The 24,762-nt window shown below is 34.9% G+C and overlaps 1 protein-coding gene across 1 annotated transcript in view; it reads left to right on the plus strand.

Annotated features, from left to right (window-relative positions):
• Itpr (Inositol 1,4,5,-trisphosphate receptor) overlaps positions 1 to 24,762 on the plus strand; it is a 100,593-nt gene that overhangs the window by 66,497 nt on the left and 9,334 nt on the right. Inside the window, exons 26-54 of the mRNA XM_085954285.1 lie at positions 241 to 554; positions 1,676 to 1,835; positions 2,072 to 2,219; positions 4,694 to 4,920; positions 6,174 to 6,302; positions 6,787 to 6,924; positions 8,666 to 8,869; positions 10,139 to 10,254; positions 10,351 to 10,486; positions 10,771 to 10,942; positions 11,061 to 11,224; positions 11,424 to 11,544; positions 11,626 to 11,768; positions 12,122 to 12,342; positions 14,500 to 14,867; positions 15,652 to 15,743; positions 16,629 to 16,773; positions 16,907 to 17,011; positions 17,103 to 17,248; positions 17,496 to 17,676; positions 18,028 to 18,257; positions 18,373 to 18,465; positions 18,946 to 19,089; positions 19,265 to 19,457; positions 20,077 to 20,199; positions 20,330 to 20,502; positions 21,005 to 21,169; positions 21,274 to 21,463; positions 24,620 to 24,679. Of these exons, the coding sequence (XP_085810411.1) occupies positions 241 to 554; positions 1,676 to 1,835; positions 2,072 to 2,219; positions 4,694 to 4,920; positions 6,174 to 6,302; positions 6,787 to 6,924; positions 8,666 to 8,869; positions 10,139 to 10,254; positions 10,351 to 10,486; positions 10,771 to 10,942; positions 11,061 to 11,224; positions 11,424 to 11,544; positions 11,626 to 11,768; positions 12,122 to 12,342; positions 14,500 to 14,867; positions 15,652 to 15,743; positions 16,629 to 16,773; positions 16,907 to 17,011; positions 17,103 to 17,248; positions 17,496 to 17,676; positions 18,028 to 18,257; positions 18,373 to 18,465; positions 18,946 to 19,089; positions 19,265 to 19,457; positions 20,077 to 20,199; positions 20,330 to 20,502; positions 21,005 to 21,169; positions 21,274 to 21,463; positions 24,620 to 24,679 (4,801 nt within the window). The remainder of the gene's footprint in view (positions 1 to 240; positions 555 to 1,675; positions 1,836 to 2,071; positions 2,220 to 4,693; positions 4,921 to 6,173; positions 6,303 to 6,786; positions 6,925 to 8,665; positions 8,870 to 10,138; positions 10,255 to 10,350; positions 10,487 to 10,770; positions 10,943 to 11,060; positions 11,225 to 11,423; positions 11,545 to 11,625; positions 11,769 to 12,121; positions 12,343 to 14,499; positions 14,868 to 15,651; positions 15,744 to 16,628; positions 16,774 to 16,906; positions 17,012 to 17,102; positions 17,249 to 17,495; positions 17,677 to 18,027; positions 18,258 to 18,372; positions 18,466 to 18,945; positions 19,090 to 19,264; positions 19,458 to 20,076; positions 20,200 to 20,329; positions 20,503 to 21,004; positions 21,170 to 21,273; positions 21,464 to 24,619; positions 24,680 to 24,762) is intronic.

The following is a 24,762-nucleotide window of genomic DNA, read 5'->3' on the forward strand; positions in this document are numbered from 1 at the left end:
AAACCAGCATATTCATTTTAAAATACTGTCATATCTTGAAACTAGTATGGTAACACAACGTGACAGCACTGGATGCAACAGAATTAATTAGCACAGCAAGGAGATAGTTAAATTAAAAGTGCGTTAGATTAGTTTTAATTAAATTTGCTAAAATGTCAATAACCAAATCACAGCATCATTGCGTCAAGTTTATTGTCTGCAAGAGTACCCAAAATTTTATGCAACAATTTCATTTCTCAGTTCATCCTTGATGTCCGACTTGACTACCGAATCAGCTGTCTTCTGTCGATATTTCGCCGAGAGTTTGATGACTCTGAAAAGAGAAGCAGCACAGTCAGCACCAGTACCCCCTCACCACTGGCCACGACCCCCATCCCGGTGGTCACAGCACCGACCAATGAGAAGCCGGCAACTACGACCGCCAGCAGTACTACTCCTTCCCCTCCAGTCGCTGCAAGTGTTAAACAAGAGAAGGTGGAACCGCTGTCTGGTGGGATTAGGAATGTGGATTTGGAAGCTGTTGGCGCTCAGGCTGAAGGCATATTCAGTTGTCGGTTAGATTTTTGAGCATATTAATTAAAAACAATATTATTTGTAATTTTTTCTATCATATAATTTTTATTTGTACCTATTATTTTTTTTAAATATATTTAAAAGTACTTAACTAACAATTTAATAAAATTGATATCAGCAACTATGATTAATTCACTACTGCAGTGCTTTCTAAACTGTGACATGTATCTCTGGGGGTAAACAGTTGATAGATGTATTTAATTGTACCTACCTACTATTATTTTGGACCACACTTTTTACAATAGTAAATATGTACGTACAGTATGCCAAAATAGTATAATAAAATGTATATGATGGTTTATTTATAAAATAGAAACACTTCCAGTTTTAGTATTTATTCAGAGTTCACAGAGATTAATCAACAATAACGGAGAATACTTCAAATGGTACACGAAAATAGATTAACCAGATGAACTTGCTAAATAATTATTTCATTAACACTAGAAATGAATCTCGATAGTGTAAGGTGCTTCGTTTCAAAATAGACGACCTGTATGATCAAAAGGGTCAGAGCTAATCAGACTACGCTGACTGGCTGTAAGACTGTGTTTCATATAACATAGGGTTAAATCCTAATCCATCTACATACCGCCTGCTGCGTCCAGTCAATGGACATCGCCATCTATGGGTCTCTTTTCGAAGTCATGCCGCTACAAATGAGAATTTTTGATTGACAGGTCGGAAGATAATAATATCTTCTATGCATTATTAAGGATTTTTATATAATGTATAAAAATATCTAATAATTCATCATTAAAAAGTGGAGTATGCCAGAAAAATCTACGTCTCTGAAGGAGTACTAGGATATTTCAGGTTTGGTAAACACTGCACTACTAGATTAAGATTTCTTTCTTTGATCGAATTAATACCATTTATTCATCATCAGATAGTCAGTCAAAGAAGCATAAAAACTTTGGTAACAGCACAAAATAAAATGGCAGTTCAATGGCACCGGTAAAATGTAGATCTACATCAATACCTTCGAATCAGCTCGATGGATGCCTCCAAAATGCTCCGTGGTTTTAATTTCTGCATAATAGCACGGGAAAGACTGATTTAATTCACATCCAGTAACTTAATTTTACGGTTTGTTTATTTGCAGGGATGGTTTAGATTTAGACGGAGCCGGTGGACGAGTGGTGTTGCGTGTTCTGTTACAATTGTGTGCTCAGCATTCCGCTCCAGCCTTGGTCAGCGGAGCTCTCACTCTACTCTTCAGACATTTCAGCCAGCGTCAGGAAGTCTTGCAAGCCTTTAAACAGGTATATTCCAGATATGAAAAATTACTTACTTGCTGCATTAAAACAGGAACTCTTTCATCCTACCTTTGTTATACAACATACAATATAATGTGTATTTTCTTGGTTGCCACTTTATTTTTCTAGTCTGTTTCTGTACTTTGTACTTATTGTAGTAGTTAGTGTATTTAATGACAAAAACAGCTGTTGATACGATACTAAGTTATAGGATGTTTCATAATGATAAAAAATTTTCTCAGGTGCAATTGCTGGTGTCTGACAGTGATGTGGAGTCTTACAAGCAGATCAAGGCAGATTTGGACATCCTTAGGCAGAGTGTGGAGAAGTCGGAACTATGGGTCTACAAGAGCAAAGGACCACTCGAGGAACACCCCCAGAATCTCAACGGTAAACATTAATCACTGTGTAATGTTAACTATGAGTTGAAAATTTAATTTCTTTGAAAATAAAACACTTTTTGGAAGTTAAATTTCTATAGCTGTTTTTACTTATAAATCATTCGAAACAAATGAAATGAATTTTCCTCACAGACTAATGAATTGGTAAATGCTTATAGTGTGAGAAGAATTTTTCTACAATTTTCTTTAAACTAATATGTAGGGGAGAGCAGGTAGGATTCGTACACTTTTTACTCTAAGCCGTATAAAAACAAAACTGTAAGATATTTTTAAATAACTTTAATGCTGTTATATATCCAATATATTTGGCTTTAATAATAGTGAAGTATAGTTTAGATACAAATCAGCATGGCGAAGATACGGTAACTTTTATGAAAAATGGAAAACGTACGAAACTACCCCACACGTGGGGTAGCTTCGTACATAGTGTGGGGCACATTCGTACATAATGGGGAACCTTCGTACAGTCAAAGAAAATGCTATTTATTCAATGTAATATAATCATGTATTGAGATCAAAGCTAACACAGAATCAGCCTTTATGTAATAATAATTAACAGTTATTGTTTTTAAAGTGCTTATAACTACTTAGTCATAAAAACATAACACTTTTATTAATTTTTTTGTTAATAAAGGAACGAATAAACCAACATTATAAAATTAACCATTAGAGTAATTAATAGGTCTTAATCGTATTTAATAGTTGTAATATCCAACATTATATATAGATAGGTCTTTTTCGAAGCTAAATATTATCCGGGCTGTTCTTGCTGTAAAAGCAGATTTTGATAGCGGGAAAACACATACCACATCTGATATGTAAACTGTTCCTTCATCTTTGGTAGTGGGAAAGACAAATTTCCAGGTATGAGGCTTCTTCCTCAAAAATGAAACTTTGTATTCAACGGGACTATATTTTTTAAGCACCTGCCCAAGATAATTTAAACGGTCTTTGTTTTCTTGAACTCTACTATCACAAAGCGTTCTTCTTTGATGTTCCCTGACGTAACTGGAGTTTCATTGTCAGTATCCGATCCTTCAGACGTCTCTTCGATGAGAGAACAAGAACTTTCTCTTAAACTCATATTAGCCTCATCTTCACAATCAGTTTCATCCTGACTATCAGTCTTTACAGTTTTATTTTGCCTCTTTGGTTTAGTTGTCCCTGAAGTTTTCTTCTGTCTCTTTGTTTTGGTTCTTGTATCTGACAGTAAATGTAATGCTCGCTTCATCTCCTTAGCCCATTGCTTCCTCTCTTGCTCTTGCTTCTTCAACTGTTTTGCTTTTTCTATTTCTTCTAGTCTATTTTTTTCAGGGGTATCTGTATATATTCTGGTAGTTTTCCTTTCTTCGACTTTTTTAACGCATTTCTGTCCACTCTGGGATAGGGCCGGATAATTTCTGGAGCTATTAATCCTACAGTTGATGAAGATGCAGGTGCAGTTGTAGGTGATAGCAAGGAGGGTGATACTGGCGCTGAGCTCCATGGAAGATCTTGTTGAGTAATCTCTGTTTCTGCAGGTAGAGTTTCTGGCACATTGGCATCTTGGCCCGCTGTAGAAGTTGATTGTCCACCTTACGTGGATTCTAACGGCTGCATCTTGGGTCCCCTTTTTCACATATATTCGCGGCATGGTTCTGTAACAATAATATTTTTGGTGAACAATCTTTCTACTGCCACGCAGTTAGGAATGGGGAGCATTCGTACAGTACGAATCTACCCCACTCACAACTACACGAAGGTACCCCAAACCGAAAAATCAACAATTTAATTGAAAATAAAAATAACCGCTATAGTTAGCCTAAAATGACTATTTACATATTAAACAAAGTTATCACTTCATAAACTATACTAAGTCACGTATAACATTCGTGCAAAACTTATAACAGTTAAGCGTGTTCAAAAGTGAATACAAAAAATACTTACGTAGAGCAAAAACACCTATCGGCGTGCTCCGTCGAAGCTGTTGGCCGCACTGATGCCCTGCCCCGCGGTTACACTATGCGTATGAGCGGGAGTCTTACACACAAACGTGAGCACGCCAATGAATTGGATAGTGAAGATATCGCCACTGTACGAATGCTCCCTGTGTACGAATCCTACCTGCTCTCCCCTATGTATGTTTTAACGGTACCCCCTTTTAACTTGTAATTTCCTTCATATTTCAATATATTAAAATTGGTTGTCATTATTATATTTTACTTCTGCCGTGAGTGGAGAGGACAGACATTTTTTTTGCGTAATACATACATAGTACCAATTGTGTGAAACATTCCCTAATTTTGTTAAAATTATTGTCAACTGCTTTCTGAATTGTTTCTTGAATAACACCTATCCTTAAAAAATTACCAACATATTCACTGAGTTAGTTTGAGCAAAATAATTGCAATTATTATATAGATACTCTTAAAATTCATTTATTTATTATATTTTTTGATTTACATACTATATTGTTTCTTTCAGTTACTCCGCCAAAACCCAACAAGGATTACGAGGACGGTTCCGGCAATGCTCAAAGACCTGCCGACAATGCTTCTTCAATTCCGGCTCAATCTCCGCCTACTTCTCACAGAGCCAATGGCTGCCCGCCGCTCCTGAGGGATATGTCTTCAGACTGTTTACTGGATGGAGAAGGAATGAACGCAATGCATAATATTGAACATTTAAACGAGTATAGGAAGATAAAGCAGGTATTATATTACAAACAATATATATATATATATATATATATAGCAATAGAGTTTGCTAAAAAGGAATAAAAGAAAATTGCTTGACGAATCTACTGTCCAACAACAAGAAATCGCTGATTACAGGAAGTCGCTGTAGTCGCATATAGAAGACTTCTCAGTGACGTACCTGTCATGACAGCAACATGTGCTAGAGGCGTGCTAAAATAATTTATCAGCTCACTTTTTAGTTGCGACGCCTTTTCTTCTTCGCAATAAACCAAAAATTTATTAATAATAATTCTAACATTACTCCTGATCATTTTAGACATATTTTTATTATAAAAAGCTTCAAATTACGTAAATTGATAGATCTGTACACCATGGGAGCGTAAAATGAAATGATAAATTTGGGCGCGTTCCTCATTTGAAAACGGAAATGCGATTAGCTGCACTAGAGGGGATTGTTAGTTCACAGTTTTAACACGTGAAAAAGAAGTTCTTGTTTGACAGTAGTCATCCGGGGGTACCCAAGAGGTAGAAAATGTTCAAATGTAGACTTAGAAAGAATAATTCAATTCAGCACACCGGACCGGGAGGAATGGAATCAATTTGGAGAGGTATTCATCCAGCAGTGGACTGATGACGATGATGATTTATAGGAAAATAGATAATGCTGGCGTGGAATTGAAAAAATTGACATTCCTTACGCATTAGTACAAGATATTTTGAAAAATTTAAAGCATTTCATTGAGACATACTGACAGTGAGTGTTTCAGTCTCAAAAGTGGTTGTTGTCCAGTGGGAGAGTTTATTTTGACCATGTCCGATCCTAATAAGATCAAATGGGCCTCCACACAGTGGAGGTTTGTATTAACAGATTTCTGTTTTTACGAGAAACGGATGTTAGCCACTTGCTCAATCTATTAGGTCCAGAATCTGACTCAAACACAAATTGAAGAACAATACATATGTGTATTTGCCAGACCCAGGGTTCGAACCTGGGACCCACGACATTATAGGCTGACACTTAAGCCGCGCGGCCATTGTGGGTGTACAAGAGGGAGAGTTTACTACATTTTATTTTTATATTTATTTCACCTTATCCTACATATTATATTGACTGAAAAAGTCTATCAGCATTACTCAATGGATTTCAATTGTCGATACAGCATATCCGTTGAAAATAGCACATGTAAATCAATTGAAATCTTTAACTTACAGTATTCCTAAGATTTTGTTGTAATGTATCAATAAATTAATTATCTTTGTTTCAGATATTGCTGAGGATGAACAAGTTCTGTGTTCAAGGCCGCTCTGCTGCAGCTGAAGGTAGACCTCGCAGACATGAACAGCGATTACTGCGAAATATCGGGGTTCACAATATTGTTTTAGAATTACTACAGGTATGTAGGTATTTTAATGTGTTTATAGAGTTAATTCTATCACTATATATTTTAATAATCTATTGTTTGAAGATCAATTACTATTTTTGCTCCTAAGGAGAGCATATTATGAGTCTCCATCGAGTGGAGTTTATAATAACAGATTTGCTATGGCAAATGATTTTAGCCATTCAACTAACCGTCTGAATTAAATGCATATTGAAATAACAAGATGGCAGACGCTGAATTTGAACCCTCAGTCTATGACTTCATAATCTAGATACTCAACGGTGGGTGTGTTTTATATTATATGCTTTTAAATCCATTAGAATTTAAATTCAAATTCCATAAAGTACCATCAGTCGATAGTACCTATTAATATTATATATTTCATTTATCTTTTGTTACACTTTTCAAGTGCATGTTCCCATATAACTTTTAAAGTATATTTCAGTAGCAGTCTTAAATATTATGAAATGTATGTGTAATATTATTTCTCTTTCAGGTTCCCTATGATGCAGAAGACGGCTTAATGGATGAGCTGATGCAGCTGGCTCACGAATTCCTGCAAAACTTTTGCCTCGACAACCCGCAGAATCAGGCCCTGCTCCATAATCATCTTGACCTCTTCCTCAATGCTGGAGTAAGCTATTATAACCCACTTATACCTGCCATTTACTCTATCCTAATAGAGTATATGAAATAATTTAAACTGGGATATATTGAGGTTTTGTAACTGTTAGGTTGAGACATTTCAGGATTATATTATTTTAATATGTGTGATATTTAAAAAATATTAACAGCAGAAGAAAAATAAACATTCTACAAATACAAAAGTACGCAGATTTGAAAAACAACAAAAGAGCATAGTGTCCTTCAGGGCAGTGTTGCCAACTATAGAACTGCTGTCTGATACAATGTCAATATTTTTTTCACCAACAAGAGTCTGAAAAATCAGAACCGTATCCTTTGCAATTTCTTTTTACTGGGCTGGCCGACAACATGAAAGACTGACAATTATTGGCCATGCGGATAATTGAGCATTTTCAGCAGAATGGGTGGTTTCACAAGGATATTGTTGTAAAAAAAGAATTTTATAATGTGTGTGTCTGTGACACCACAAATTATAAAATCACAGTTCTCTTCTCTTCTTTCTCGGCACTACATCCCGGGGCGGGATTTGGCCTCCTCTACAATTCTCCTCCACACGCTCCTTTCCCTGGCTGCTTCTCTCCAGTCTCCAGCCCTCCCCATCTTTCTCCAGTCCTCTTCGATACAGTCAGCCCAACCTCTTCTTTGGTCTGCCCCTAGACCGTTTCCACTGTGGGATCCACTTGGTCATGATTTATTAACTCTTCTAACTCGTGGTTCATTTTTATCCTGTAACTTCCATTTTCCAATGTGGGCCCGAAAATTCTCCTGAGGATCTTTCTTTCGAATATGGCCAGTTTATGTTCTTCCCTTTGAATGAGGCACCATGTCTCACAGCCATAGGTAGCTACTGGTCGAATAACTGTTTTGTAGATAAGTCACAGTGAAATGCTGTAAAAACTATTATAAGGTAAGTAAATCACAGGCATGGCTAGCTCAGGGTATAAGGTTCGAGCACTATCTTTTTAGTGAAATCCGATCTGTGCGGATTGGACTCCCAGTACCAATATGGCTCCAGAAAGTAGGTAAATGATGATACCACAACGGCCAATTGTAGTAAGAGAACATGATAAATAGGGCGGCAACACCATTTACTGTAATGTAGAAATGCTGTTAAAGAACACATTAGAAGTAAAAGCAGATAGAATAAATAAAAAAACGTTATGTTTTAACCTCACTGTATTTTAACATAAATACCCAGTCGAGTATGTAAGAGAATGAATAACGAATGCTTCTTCGCGCGGGAGTCCGTCCCCCCACTCTTCTACAAACGCCATGTTTTACAAAATGGACGATTCCTTCCATTGGCTACAAAATAGCATTTCTAATAAGAATGTTGCCCAGTGGCATCAGCTTGAGTGACTGCCAGTTTATGCAGTTCTCGGCCAGCCAATTTATACTTAATCATATTATAATATATGAACCCTAAGTCGTGCACGTCACATCGTGACAATATAAAAAAAAAACTACTCTAACTCTAACTAACCTACTCACTGCATCATTAGAAAACAATTGACCATTTTGTTTTACCTCAAATGACATTTAATTGCTTTGCATAATTCAAATTTATAACTAAATGAACTAGTTATAACATTAGATTTTTAATTTCATCTATTCCTGAATAATGCAGCGACCAAAGAAATGATATAAAGTATCCTGGAATTAAATTATATCGTCTGCGGTAAATTTTTCATGAACTGTTTACTAAGTTATGCAATTTTTTGTTTTTCCAGATCAGAGAAGCTCAGACAGTATGCTCCATCTTCAAAGACAACACAAAGCTGTGCAACGACGAAGTGAACGAACGGGTCATCCAACATTTTGTGCACTGTATTGAAGGGCATGGTCGGAAACTGCAGTACTTGCAATTTCTACAGACCGTGGTCAGAGCAGAAGGACAATTCATTAGGAAGAGTCAGGATATGGTTATGCAGGAGGTATGCTGTGGAGATTATAAATTCTTATTTGCTTTGCAATATCTTGTATTATAAGTTGAAATATTAACATCATTGGGTCTATTCTATGCTTATCGACCGCTAAAGTGATAAAGTGAAAAATATTATCAAACTTAGGGTAGGTTTGTATCAAAATATTAGCACTTATTGTAACAATTACACGAAGCCGGTTTTTATTGTTGCAATAAGTGCTATATTTTAACAGCACCTATCTTGCTGCTGTTAAAATATCGCACTTATTGCAACAATAAAAACCGGCTTCGTGTAATTGTTACAATAAGTGCTAATATTTTGATACAAACCTACCCTAAGTTTCATACAATTTATCAATTTAGTGTTCGATAAGTATAGAATAGACCCACATATCTGACAATATTGTGACAGTATTTTCTTGTGTTGAATAAAAAAATTTTGTTATGTACTTATTTAAATATTTATTCACCACTATGGTTAGTTTCTAATTAATTTACAGAAATTTTCAGTCCATTTTTTTTATACAAATATTCTTCAATTTATTAATGGACGTCCCCGATAATAATACAGTACACTCTCCTACAGTAATCCGCCGCTCGATTATCCGACAACTACTATAATCCGCCGTTATCTTTACTAGTTGAAAGCACAAAATCAAGCTCTATAATAACACCGGTATTTGATTGTTATATTCAGTAGTCCGCCGTGTACAAGTATACAACGCAGATGAGACGGGTTTATTTTGGAAACTTCTTCTTCTTGTAAAACGTATGTTCATTGCGAAGAAAGTAATGTACCAGGGAGGAAAGTGCCGACGGACCGCATCACAATTATGCCGTGCTCCAATGCAACCGAGACACACAAACTGAAGCTTTTGGTCATAGGGAATGCCAGGAATCCTAAGCCATTCAAGAATATCAGCCTCACTGAACAACTGGTTGTGTCAAGTGATTTACTGTTTAATATTTAGTTAATAAACTTAGTTTATAAATATGTATAATTTAGTAAATAATTTGCAAGTACAAATTTCTCAAAAAAAATATTTTTATGAAATACCTGTTTTAATTTTTACCATATTTTATATGGATAAACTATAATCCGCCGCTTTCACTAATTAGACACTTGTCTGGTTTTTGGGGTGGCGGATTACTCAGAGAGTAGTATATTAAATGAATTGAGCATATATCTCACAATCGATGTTGAAGGGTTTGCTCCAAAAACCACCAATAATAGATTGTTATATATTATGTATTCAAGTAGCGTTGCTTTAATTTTTAGTTGGTGAATGCTGGCGAAGATGTCCTCGTGTTTTACAATGACAAGGTATCCTTCAGTCATTTTGTTGAGATGATGAGGAACGATGCCAATGGAATTGGAGACAGCAGTGCACTCAAGTAAGAAATTAAAATTCCGTATAACAAAAAAAACTATTCACCAGTCAACAATATCGTTCAAACTCTCTGACATTAATTCTTATATTTTTTTTTCAGGTATCATGTCCAATTAGTAAAATTGCTGACTTGTTGCACAATGGGTAAAAATGTCTACACAGAGATCAAGTGCCACAGTTTACTGCCTTTGGATGATATTGTGGCCATGATATCTCATCAGGATTGCACACCAGAGGTATAGATTATCATAATAACATACAATAGAACTCATTAATTGTAAATTTATGGGATTTAATTTAAATTTTTCTTTATTGCAAAACGTAATAATAATGTAACTTGAAAATTTAATATATCATTTGATAGTATTTTTCAGTTTATTTTAAAGAGCGCTCTCGAAGTGTAGTTATGTGAACACTAAAGAATTATGCTGTCATTTGAAGTTTTCCATGTTTTATTTTTTATTATATATTATTTAGTAATTATGTTTTACAAACTTTTCTATGTTTTTTTTTTCTCTAGGTAAAAGAGGCGTATGTTGGTTTCCTCAACCACTGCTACATCGACACTGAAGTCGAAATGAAAGAGATCTACTCGTCAAACCACATGTGGACATTGTTCGAGAACTCATTTATCGGAGACATGCTCAAAGTCATTGCTATTAATGTATCAGGGACAGAGAAATTAACCAAAGGTAATATTGAATACATTCAATACTGTCCAAAAAGGACATAACTGTTGTCTGATTTGTTTTGAAATATTTTATATTGTTATCGAAAAGAACAATGAATGAAAAATTTGAATTGTTCCAGTTCTATCTGAAGACGGGTCGGACACATCGCAGTCACCTGCTTCGGTACAGCTCCTTTTGAACTCTTCAGATAGAGCGTTACTGACGTATGTTACGGCCGCTTTGACGCACATCATATGCACTTTTTTCAGTTCACCATTCAGCGATCAGTCAACTGCTGTTCAGGTAAAAGATTCTTACTATAACTACAAAAATACTTTGACATATCTTAATATTACATCCATTTCTAATCAATATTAAAGTGTTTCCATAAAGAAACCTAAATGTCACTATTTTGGATCTCACTAATAAAGTAAAATATATCATTTGCATGTAAACATGTACCTATTTTACAAATTATTATTAATCTAATTTTTTATTTCAGACAAGGCAATCCATCTTTGTGGGCCTATTGCAAACCACATTTAAATTATACCAATGGCCGTGGCTTACTGCTGCCCAGAGGTTTAACGCTGAAAATTGTATCAGAACACTGTGTGAAGTTGGTAAGTACTCATTTCATATCAATATTGATCATTGACTTTTAGTAACGTCCAATATTTACTAAATTGATAATTTATTCACAGCAAAGACACGGAATATTGCCATTCCGCTAGACTTGGAGTCGAAGGTGCAAGCCGTGTTCCACAAGGCGGCCATGTTGTCCCGACAGACGAGCAAATGGCTACTCGCTTCAAAAACTCCGAAATTAGAGAAATCACAATCACAGGTTGGCATATATTAATTATTAATTTAAAACATTTTCCAGATACAAATGCCACATTTATTTAGTTATAACTTAATATTTAGTTCTTCGATTTCTGTATGTTATGCCCATCATGCATCTCTATCTATACCATATTATATTACTCTTTGTTTTTAAACTTCTTGAATTTAGGCTACTTAAATGCTTTGGACCCATATGTTACTACTGGAAGAATGAGATGCCCAAATGCACTACATCATCTCCGGACATTTTTCTCAGAAATTCCTCCTATATACATTTGCTATTTCATTCATTATTCTTACTATTACTTAATTCTATTCAGAACTATAAACAAATTTTCTTTGCTATTTCATCAGGTAATCTGCACTGACCGCTCTATAATGGAAGGCCTTCAAGACATCGTAGCACTTCTAGAGGAACAGCTCCGCTCACTGGTTCAGGCCGAACTCGGTGTACTGGTGGACATACTTTACAGACCGCGCCTTCTGTTCCCGGCAGCTGCTCCAACAGTTTTACTGACCCCGCCACAGACTGCACCAAATACTGACGGAGATGCTTGCGGAATATTTATATCAAGGTAAATGCATTAATGAAGCATTAAATATTTAATAAGCGATTTGCAGACCGACAAGTATAGCTTGAAGCGTGACTGTGGCACTAGTATCGTAATGTGAGTATTGCCAGTGTATTTCAAATTATTAATTCTTCAAATCAACGCACGTCCAGTTATAGTTGTCGATCTCTAGCCGTCAGGACTTAAAATCTCAAAATCTTTCCAAATTTTGGGATTTACTTTTATAGGATTTTTATTAAAAAAATATTTAGTGATCATAAGAAAGGTTTCAACAGTTCATTTTTTGTTGATAAAAAATATATAGTACTGGTAATTTTTGTGTCAGGGAAAATGTTTAATTGTTTTCATCCGCCATTTGTTTATTTACCAATGACTATTGGTTCATAAATTGTTATGGTGTGACATGATACATATTGAGACCTCAGATGCAACAACACTGTATATCGATTTTAACAAATGTTGGGAAAATGAAAAAAAAGTTTTGAAGCAAAAAAAAATAATGCAAATAACGTTTTTATTTTATTTTTTAGATTAATTTTAGTGGTCTACATACAAAAAAGAAAGATATCCTTACAATAGCACTGTATATCACCCCAGTGGTCAAAACCTTGTACATCATTTCTTATTATGGAAAAAAAAGACAGCAACTTAAAAATTGATTTAAATAATGTTTTAAATTAATGTATATGCTTGTTCAATACATCATTCGATGCCCAAGGAGATGTACAATATTGTGGCCCCAGTGGTCAAAACCTTGTACATCATTTCTTACTGTGGAAAAAAAAGCAACTTAAAAATTGATTTAAATAATGTTTTTAATTAATGTATATGCTTGTTCAATACATCATTCGATGCCCAAGGAGATGTACAATATTGTGGCCCCAGTGGTCAAAACCTTGTACATTATTTCTTACTGTGGAAAAAAAAAGCAACTTAAAAATTGATTTAAATAATGTTTTTAATTAATGTATATGCTTGTTCAATACATCATTCGATGCCCAAGGAGATGTACAATATTGTGGCCCCAGTGGTCAAAACCTTGTACATCATTTCTTACTGTGGAAAAAAAAGCAACTTAAAAATTGATTTAAATAATGTTTTTAATTAATGTATATGCTTGTTCAATACATCATTCGATGCCCAAGGAGATGTACAATATTGTGGCCCCAGTGTTCAAAACCTTGTACATCATTTCTTACTGTGGAAAAAAAAGCAACTTAAAAATTGATTTAAATAATGTTTTTAATTAATGTATATGCTTGTTCAATACATCATTCGATGCCCAAGGAGATGTACAATATTGTGGCCCCAGTGGTCAAAACCTTGTACATCATTTCTTACTGTGGAAAAAAAAGCAACTTAAAAATTGATTTAAATAATGTTTTTAATTAATGTATATGCTTGTTCAATACATCATTCGATGCCCAAGGAGATGTACAATATTGTGGCCCCAGTGGTCAAAACCTTGTACATCATTTCTTACTGTGGAAAAAAAAGCAACTTAAAAATTGATTTAAATAATGTTTTTAATTAATGTATATGCTTGTTCAATACATCATTCGATGCCCAAGGAGATGTACAATATTGTGGCCCCAGTGGTCAAAACCTTGTACATCATTTCTTACTGTGGAAAAAAAAGCAACTTAAAAATTGATTTAAATAATGTTTTTAATTAATGTATATGCTTGTTCAATACATCATTCGATGCCCAAGGAGATGTACAATATTGTGGCCCCAGTGGTCAAAACCTTGTACATCATTTCTTACTGTGGAAAAAAAAGCAACTTAAAAATTGATTTAAATAATGTTTTTAATTAATGTATATGCTTGTTCAATACATCATTCGATGCCCAAGGAGATGTACAACATTGTGGCATTCATAACTCAGAACTGCCCAAAATTGATAGTGTTGTTGGAGGGGAGGTCTCAATTCATGAATTTTGCCAAAATCGGCTATGAAAATGAGATTATTTTCTTTTTTCATCCATAAATTTTCGTGTAATGGCATTTGTTCATTAACTTCTTAAAAATTAGATTCATGTCTTTGGTGATGATTCTTACCAATTGTTGAATTAATATGGAATATTTGTAACATATATTAATAAATGTAATATACTGATAAATTTATTATACGTATGTACGTCATGTTGTTGGTTGTAGACTTATACGGCACACGGAAAGACTGCTAGAAGAGAAAGAAGAAAAACTATGTGTCAAAGTCCTGCGTACGTTACGTGAGATGATGGCCGTGGATCCCGAGTACGGAGAAAAGGGAAATCTGCTTCGTAACACTCTCCTATCGCAGTACTTGGTCGGTCGGAAGCCAGAACTTCGGCTGACTGCTGCCCAGGCAGCCATGGCGCAGTCCGCAACGCACGACCCTGCTGCTAAGATTCTCATCAGAACTGGACAAACGCTGGCTGAAGTCCAGACACATCTGGACAAAGAAGGAGCCTCCGAGCTGGTAGTGGAACTAGTCATCAAAAGTGTCAATTCTCCTGCCATTTTCTTCGAAGCTGTTCAGTTAGGTAGGTATACATTAAATGACTTACTACACCTATATCTTTAAAAGATTAATTTAAATGTATTCAATATAATTAGTATCTTTAGTTGCGATTGTAAATATATTTAATTGTTTTGTGTGTATATATCTAAAAAAGAAAAAGAAGAAGGTTTTCTCTAGAGATGGAGCCTAAAATGGACTACCGGTTTATTAATTTTCATACAAGCTGTAAAGAGATCGAGGAGCAGTTTGTTGATGTTACATAGAAAAATGGCGCTTGTAACAAACTGGAACTGCTTCAGCAATTTTGATTAGGACACCACCACAAATGGCTCCATCTGGCAGAAGAAGGTTTTCTTCAAAATCATTGATCTGATTATTTTGTTTTGCTGTTACCTTTTTGCTTACATAAGTAGATATTACATTATTCATTAACAAAATTATCGTCAGTGTAAATGCAATACCGAGCGGCTTTCTTTTAAATGTGACAGCATTGGCTTTTGAATTCAAATTTCAGAATCAACTAATTTCGTTTTTATTATTGACTTCAATCAATACTGCTTATGATAGAATATAGATATGCATAGAATGTACGTGATGTAAACAAAACTGCGGATGAACTGTATTCAAATTAAGCGACGCATAGTAACAAGGTTTTTTGTCTCTCCTGAAAATTTAAAAAAATAGTTCTTTCGCATTTTGTAATTTACACTGATGATATATAATTTTTAGAATTATGTAGGTTTTGAAATATAACTGTGTGTTAGTTTTATTTCTCTAACAATTAACGCTGCTTTTATTTGAAATAGGTATTGCTCTTTTGGAAGGGGGCAATTCAATAATACAACACAGTTGCTGGATGAAACTTCAAAATGGTGATTTCTCACAGGCTTTCTTTAAGGTTTGTCATGATATAATAAATTCTAATATTCTTGAAAGATTCATCCATATATGGATCAGTAGTGTCCAATAAATGCAACGACATTGTTCTTGATTATAATCTTGACCGTTAAACAAACGAAACAAGGTCAATATATCGCTTATTTAGCAAGCTCATTTTACTGTTTCCGTTTACAAATGAAAATAGCTTACGAGGTCGACCTAAATATGCAATATTATAATATTATAAAGGTCACATTTTGCTAATAACATTTTTTGTATGTACCTCTTCAACGTTTCAACACATCAGGAACTTTCAGTATCTGATTTGATTCCTAGAAACACGTAAATTATAAAATAATTTTATTTTTAATAGTGCCCCAATTTAAATTATTTAATTCATATTATTTGCTGACATTTTTTTAATATTCATTTTTAACAGATGCCAAAGAATCATCTTGACTCAACAATGTTGGATCATAATATTATGTAGACAGTGTTCTATAATTGCATTACATGACTTGTAATATTTTTATGATTTATAAACAATACTTCACAAATAGGCCCATATATTTACATTGAAATTAGACAAACCCTAGCTGTCATATATTATGTACAACCAAATTATAAAATATTTATGGATTTTTTGTGAATCAGTTTTGTAAAAAAATTAACTTATTGGGTATGTACTTGAAGCAAAATGTGTAATCAAAACACTCTCTTTTTTATGATCATCTTTACTGAATTATTTCTCTAATTTACAGTGTTATATATATATATATATATATATATATACATCCAAAAATATCTGATATTATATACGACTTCTATTAAGTCCGTATAAAAAGATTATTTTAGCTATTTGAATGATATTGTCTTGCATTTAATGTCTTGTTATTTGTTGCAGGTATTCTATGACAAAATGCGTGAAGCTCAGCAAGAAATCAAGTCGACGGTAAGCGTAAACACTTCTGAAGTTGCAGCTAAACAGAATCAAGAAAAGGAAGGAAAGGATTTGGCCGGATACGACAAGATGGGCAGAGTGCACGGAGGTCAATCATTTTGTCCACAATTAATTATTTCAAAAAATCATTTAATTAGCAATAATCTTTAATTTATTTAATTGATAATTATTGGTAAAATAAAAAGATTTGTGTATTAATTAACCTACTATATTAATAACAGGTGGATCTAAAACTGTGCTGATGACAGATGAACTCCATGAAGAATTGACGCAAGCTGCCCGAGCTACAGCACAAGCTTTCTCCACAGTTAGAAATATGGCACCGGGTAAATTTATTGTTTTTTATTAACCGACAACAGTACCTGAACTATTTTATTATTCTAATTACATGATTCATTATTATTATTCTTACTTCAGGAGTTCCACATGGTCTGGAAGAGCTATTAGCGGAGAGGCGCGAGGCGGCTGGTCAGCAAGATTCTTTGCCTCCCAAAGTTGCTGTCATGCAACCCGTCTTGAGATTCCTGCAACTGCTTTGTGAGAATCACAACCCTGAACTACAGGTAAAGATCGTTTGAAATGAACATTGAAAACCTAAATTTTGGTAATGAAAATCGATGTCTCCGCCAAATCTTAAATTACACTGCTTCATGAATAAACGCATTAGTCTCTGGCAGTTAACGTGGCTGGAACATGTACTCCATATCTGCACACCTTGTGCCTGTCTCATTCTCTGATGCTGGAGCATGACAGGGTACTTAATGTAAGTAATTTATACTCTGAAAATAATTGGCATATTAATATTTTCAGAACCTTCTCCGCAATCAAAACAATAAAGCCAACTACAATCTCGTATCGGAGACGTTGATGTTCCTGGACTGCATCTGTGGATCGACTACCGGTGGCTTGGGACTGCTCGGTCTTTACATCAACGAGAACAATGTAGCTCTCATCAACCAAACTCTTGAAACGCTCACCGAATATTGCCAAGGTATTGTCATTATTGCTAAAAGTGTCAAAAAAATCAATAGAACGAAAGTATAGGACAATGATCATGTCCTCCTCATGAATAATTTCTCATAGATATAAATAACTTGATTCAGTTTTAAATATGGAATTTTTGGCCGGTTGGGTATCTAGATTTGATTATGACCAAGTGAACTCAAAATTTTAAACCTAAAACATGAAAAATGCAGGAAATCTAATCAATTCAGTTGATTAATCAGTCATATTTTTTAAAATAGCTTTGCTAGAAATTCAACTTTGCTTACAGAAATTACTCATTAAGTTTAGCATGGCAGATAAAATGTCATAAATGATTAAATAATCCTTTTTTCACCAGGTCCCTGTCATGAAAATCAAAACTGTATAGCAATGCACGAAAGCAACGGGTTGGACATCATCACTGCTCTCATCTTGAACGACATCAATCCGCTTGGAAGGAGTCGGATGGACCTCGTCCTCGAACTGAAGAATAACGCTTCCAAGTTGCTTCTGGCCATTATGGAGTCAAGGGGTGATTCCGAGAACAATGCTGAGAGGATACTTTACAATATGAATCCAAAACAATTGGTAAAAATTGTATTTTTGATCATAATAATTTCATATGCCCAACTTTTGAACTTCTGAATCAATCCAATCATGGTACCGATTACATGTATACATATATATATTTTATGGAATATAGGTAGATGTGGCGTGTAGTGCTTTCCACCAAGAAGTCTCCGTTGAGGACTGTGATGATGATGGGGATGGAGGCCAAGGAGTGTCTCCCAAAGAGGTATAATAATATCATTATTTTTATTTTATATCAAACATCGTCATATGTAGTTAAGGCTATACTACAGTTGAGGAAAGATCGTGACAAGGCGATGGGCGGATTATGCAAATGACGCGTGCCGAATGAAATATAATTTGTCATAAAATCCAACATGCGTCCATTTAATGTTATGTTTATTGTTATATTACTAATAATAATAGTATATTATTCATTGACGTGTTTTCTTTTTTAAGTACATACGTAAAGTTTTTTAGTCATCTTTACACGATTTAAGAATATTTTCATCCGACGCCATCACAAAACAAATCGACGTGCGGACACCTCGACTGTCGGTCTCCGATTGGCGACTAGTGAGAAATTTCGTCGCACCTACTATTGAAAATTATTTGCCGTTTCACTGAAGTACGCTCTTAATAAATTTTTATCATTTTTGGACACTGATGACTTTTTGAATTATATTTTGTGTATAATTTTTTACAGGTTGGTCACAATATTTACATCCTTTGCCATCAGTTGGCTGGTCATAATAAAGATTTGGCTGCCCTACTAAAGCCGACATCTGCGGTTGATCCCAAGAATAGATTGGCTCTGCAGTACTATGCATCTCACACCGCCCAGATTGAGGTTAGCATAAATTTATTTAATAACCCTTTAAAGGATTTTAACATTTTTACACATTTGGTTTAGGCCAATGGGACTTTAACTGCCAGAGTGTAAAACCAGTCATCTGGTTTAAACTATAAATTATAATACACAAAACTTGTTTAAACTAATAGCAAAAATAATTTGTTTCTCTCAGATAGTTAGACAAGATCGCACCTTGGAACAGATTGTGTTCCCCATTCCGGAGATATGCGAGTACCTGACGGGTGAGACAAAACATAGGATTCTCAACTCGGCAGAGAGAGATGATCAGGGCTCCAAAGTGGCCGATTTCTTCGACAGAACTCCTCAGATGTTTGACGAGATGAAGTGGCAGAAGAATCTGAGAGGTATGTTATCAACCGTTTTATCTATCTAGGTACATACTACAAATTTATATATCAAACTCACATCATGAATGCCAAATAAAATTTATAATCCACATCTTTAGCGCTGTCTTCTCCCATGTGTAATACTCTGTTCACACATGCATGAATTTACTGCTGACGGTACGTATTATCGCAGCCATAACAAGAAAATGCATGTGTAAACATGTATTATCGTGCAAGCTGCAAGATTGCATACATTGATCGAAAAAGTTCAGAAGCTTCTGAATTTTCACGCGATAGTTGGAACTTACATGATCTGTGCTCATCAGCAGCATAACTATATTGGCGAACCTGCCGAAAAAAAAATTAACTACACTGCGCAGAATTTTTTGACCTTTACCAATTTTCACAACCAGTCAAATAGCACCACAAAATTACAACAATGCATCTCGCTTACGCTTGAAGAATGAGATTGGAGAGACAGTCAGGATTTTTAAACAGTTATTTTCGCGATAGTTGAATTTACACACTATTGTTGTCAGTAAATCCATGCACGTGTACAGGCGCTATACAGCTATGTGATGGTAATAACTTATTAACAAAAAATTCTCTGATAGTGTGATTTGTTTTATAATTTTAGGTCAACCAGCTTTGTTTTGGGTCTCCTCCTACATGTCACTGTGGAGTAATATTCTCTTCAATTTCGCTGTCCTCATCAATGTGATTGTTGCCTTTTTCTACCCATTTGGTGGGACAACTCCAGGTTCGTAAAAATACCAAAAATAATTTTATTAAATTATTTTATGACCTGTTCACCAGTATAATAATTCTTAATTTACATAATGGAAAATGCGAAATTTTCATGCTAATTTTTTTTAATTTCATGTCATCAGAAGTGGACACTCGTCTATCGCTGGCGGTTTGGGCAGTGACCTTGGTAGCGGGTGGTTTGGTTGCCACTGTGCCAAGGGCTTCGGGAGTTCGCACCCTGGCTGCTGGAGCCATCGTCAGATTGATTCTCTCCGCTGGACCCAGACCGACTCTCGCCGTTCTAGGCATTCTAACGGTACATGATTGTTATATGATGAGTATCACATACAAATTTGAATATTTTTAATCCTAATATTATCTAATGGCCAATATCGTTTCTGTGACATTCTGTAAAAATACATTTATATAACTAACGATTGTTATTATCCGACATAAATAATGCACACTAAACTTTGCCAGTCATACGTATTTGTTTTCATTGAACTGAGACTACAAATTGCAAATAATGTTGGTTAGTTAGTAAACCAAGATTTTTACACTGCAACAAGCCATGAGGCCCAATGACAGTAGTGTAATAAAACAGTGACAGTAATAACAACCAGATTGAGAAAATCACACCCCGCCAGGAATTGAACCTGGAGCCCCGAGATGTAAGGCTAGCGCTTTACGCACTGAGTTACAAGGACCGACTACTACTTTGCAGACACCTGCGAGCTCCGTCGTGGCAAATAAGCTGTGTTCTATTAGAGATTGTCAAAATTTCATGTGATTCATATATAGGTCTATTATTCTTACAGATCATGGTGAAAGGTGTCCATCTTGTAAGCATAATGGGCAACCAGGGCACTCTGAGCAAGTCAATAGACAAGATCGTCACTGATAGAGAACTACTTTACCATCTCACCTATCTCGTGTTTTGTTTCCTGGGAATATGCGTGCACCCCTTCTTTTTCAGCGTTTTGGTAAGTTGAATGCTAATGATAAATTATTTTTTTTGTTCTAGTGCATGTATTTTATGTTTATTATTTAATACATATTATGATTAACTATGGGTTTTTCTCTTCAGCTGTTTGATGTGGTGTACCGAGAAGAGACACTCCTGAACGTGATAAGATCGGTGACTCGAAACGGGCGGTCCATCGTGCTGACGGCGGTGCTGGCCCTCATTCTGGTCTACATGTTCTCCCTCGTCGGATTCCTTTTCTTCAGAGACGATTTTCTCGTCACTGTGGATGAGATCGATGAGGCCGAAGCAGGTAAGAATCTTAAAGATACAATGTGACACATGTCATGTAAAATTAATGCACAAAATACAGTTACATAATATTAAATATATATCCATGTATAGCGTGAATATGTTGAAGTCTAAAAACATCAATTCTCAGGGCAGCTATCTGTAAGGTTGGTATTCTGTGATAAATCAGAAATGTTTTTAAATTTTAGGTTGTTGAGAATTTACAAGCATTTTATTAAAATTTTAAATCATCCAAAAACATAATATATGTAATCTGATTTATCAAAGAATACCAACCTTACAAATAGCTGCCCTGAGAATTGATGTTTTTAGACTTATCAGCATATTCACGCCATACACGAATATATATATATGTACAGGGCTTTTTTGTCATGTAACACGGTGGAACGGCGTTCCGCCACCTTTTTTCATGGTATTTTTAATGTTTCAAAAGCGATTAGATGAAACAATTTTTATGCTTACATAATTAATCCATATTTATATAATTCATCAAAATGATAAAATATGGTATTGTTATGAACCGGATGAAATGTCGATGGATTCAAAATTGGCGGCTATCATGCGGCGACAAGTGAGAAGTGGACTTGTCCATGTTCCCATTGGTCACTCGTGGTCAACGCGACACATGTGCACTTTTGTCTGCATTTGGTCATTAGAAACAAACACTTATTGTTTCCAATCATGAATACATAATAATATTATTATGTCCCTATAAATTAAAAAAAGCCTTTTTTTCTCAAAGCCCATTTTTTAAAACTATACTTATCATGTTCTTTACATATTTATATTGAAAATATTAACCTTACACTAAAATGCTGACAGCGGCGATGTTCCAATTATTTATTGTACAGTAACAATGACATTGTATTAATATTATTATATTGCAATAATTGTTCCTGTACATAAGGAATTACAAAAGAGAAATAATATAATCAACCTGTGAAATATGATGATGCATACACGCTCAAAATAAAAATTATTAAATCATTTTAGTGATGTGTGTCAGGTGTTGCATTTTTTCGCAATAGGATAGTGTCGGATTTTGCTGATTCTGAAAACTCACCTGTTACTTGTTTCAACAAATCGCTTCACTTCTTCAGTCGTTTGTCACTTTTCATTCTGATAAGACTCACAATGTCGCATTGCCATATAACGTTCGGTCCATGCGATGCAATTCCATTTGACGATAAGAATAAACAAAATAAGTTTAATTTCAATGTACCGTTCCCGGAGCAGTTTGACTTCGATCGGCCGAAACTTTGGTCACTGTGGTTAAACAGATGGAACCGATACCATCGTCTAATGAATCTTCAAAAGAAGTTGTCAGAAGTCGAACAGATTGACACGTTTTTATATTGCTTGGGAGAATCGTTCAAAAGTCCGTTGGAAGAATTTAAAATTCCGTTAGCGAAACGAAATGATTACAAATATATCGTAGAAGTATTCAACGCGCATTTTACCGCGTTTGAAAAAAAAGAATTGGATGATCGCAAGAGTAAAAAGCTGCACGATATACGTTCGGTTTTTATGCAACGGAAACAGTCGCCAGAGGAATCGGCTTTTGCATATATCACCGATGTGCTCGCCATGAGTGACAAATGCAAGTTTGAAGAGCAGCGAGATACCCTCGTCAAGACCATCATCATATTCGGAATGAGGGACGTGGAGCTGGCCAAGAAAATGCTCTGCATGGAAATCACGCTCGACGAATGCATCAAGATGGTTATCGCCAAAGAAGTTCTGTCAATGTGCGCGGGGGATATTGAGGCTCAAAATGGTAACCGGGAATTGAAGAAGAAGAAATCAAAAATTCCACTATTAAAACCTCACTGGAAACTGTCTTTGCACAATTAAAAACAAACTTTGCAACAATTGAAGACACCCTCCGAACAATGATAGGGCCACATTTCAATAAATTTGAGGAATGAAGAAAAATGTTTAGTCAAATTTTTTTACAAGAAAATGATATTTTTTATTTATTGATATTATATTATCAATATAGAAAACATAGACTTCTAGACTTTATAGAATCTTCTGTTTTCTACCTTTATTTAATTGAGTTATGCCACTATATGAAAAGCTCATACCTCTAGCATCCGCCATCTTTCTTCAGCTTATCGTTGTTCTTGGGTTAAGCAGTTTTCAAAACATTTCAGCACCATCTAGGAGTGAAGGATAAACCTTTTCGATACATTAAAACGTCCACAGGGATCTACTTGTCATTGTTCTATACTGAACCTTATATGTGAAATATGTGCCGCTTATCGTTGTTCGGGGGGGTGCCTTCAATTACTGGATAGTAGGGGAACATTTATTTTATTGGTGCTAGTGACATAAGCAACTTTATTTATGTATCTCATGTCGTTTTGTGTCTTCAATAGTTACATAACATCACTATTGTAATTTATATGGGATATAGTTTTTTGGAGAGTAACACCGTTATCATGACTATAATGTTTTGCACAGCTAAGTAGCTAATAAGAAATACATAGTAAAAATGCTACATACCAGTTTTTTGTTCTTGTAGTATCTAATCAGTGATTGATCTCATGTTTCATTTTCTCATTCTAGCAATAAAATTATGAAGTATAGTTTTTTTTGAGAAGTAAACATTTTTGTATGTACATTTTAATATTTAAACAAATATTTATTTCATTGTCTAATTATAATAGGTATCTACTTATGTAATTTTTTATACTTTTATAAAATAAATTATTAGTAAAAAATATTGTGGGTATTAAATTTATTTATTGTTTATTAAATTTTCCTCCAAGTACCTATAGAACAGAACCAGAACAATAGTTTAAATCTAAATATGTATTTGACATAAGTTTCATACACTTTTAGACATTTAAGCGCCGGCTAGACGCTCATGCTTTACCACAAGTTTACCTGCGCAAACCGGTTTGTATTGGGAAGCATGTGTGTATGGACAGGAAAACTGTAGCTTGCGCAAACCGAAAAGTGTTCTATATTTTTTGCACAAACTATACCGCGCAGGCAAGCCGCTGCCGTCTGCCCGGCGCATTACACATTTTTTTGTAACTTCTTGATTTCTTTGAACCTTCTATGTAACTCCAAAACATCATAATATGACTGCTAATTTCATGGCTAAATTATTTATGTTTGTAAGTTGGAATTGGTAATATTGTTTCAGTTACTGCGGCACCTGATCACACCGGTTGCCTCGATAATCCTGCCGCTAAGTACTTAAAAGGTAAATGAACAATTAAATAATATATGTAATTTGATTAGATGAAATAAAAAATCAATATTTACGGTGCAAAGAAAGACAGCAAG

Source organism: Rhyacophila brunnea, unplaced genomic scaffold (assembly GCF_057557595.1).
Source record: "Rhyacophila brunnea isolate RB1 unplaced genomic scaffold, BYU_Rbru_1.0 scaffold_4, whole genome shotgun sequence".
Taxonomy (NCBI): domain Eukaryota; kingdom Metazoa; phylum Arthropoda; class Insecta; order Trichoptera; family Rhyacophilidae; genus Rhyacophila; species Rhyacophila brunnea.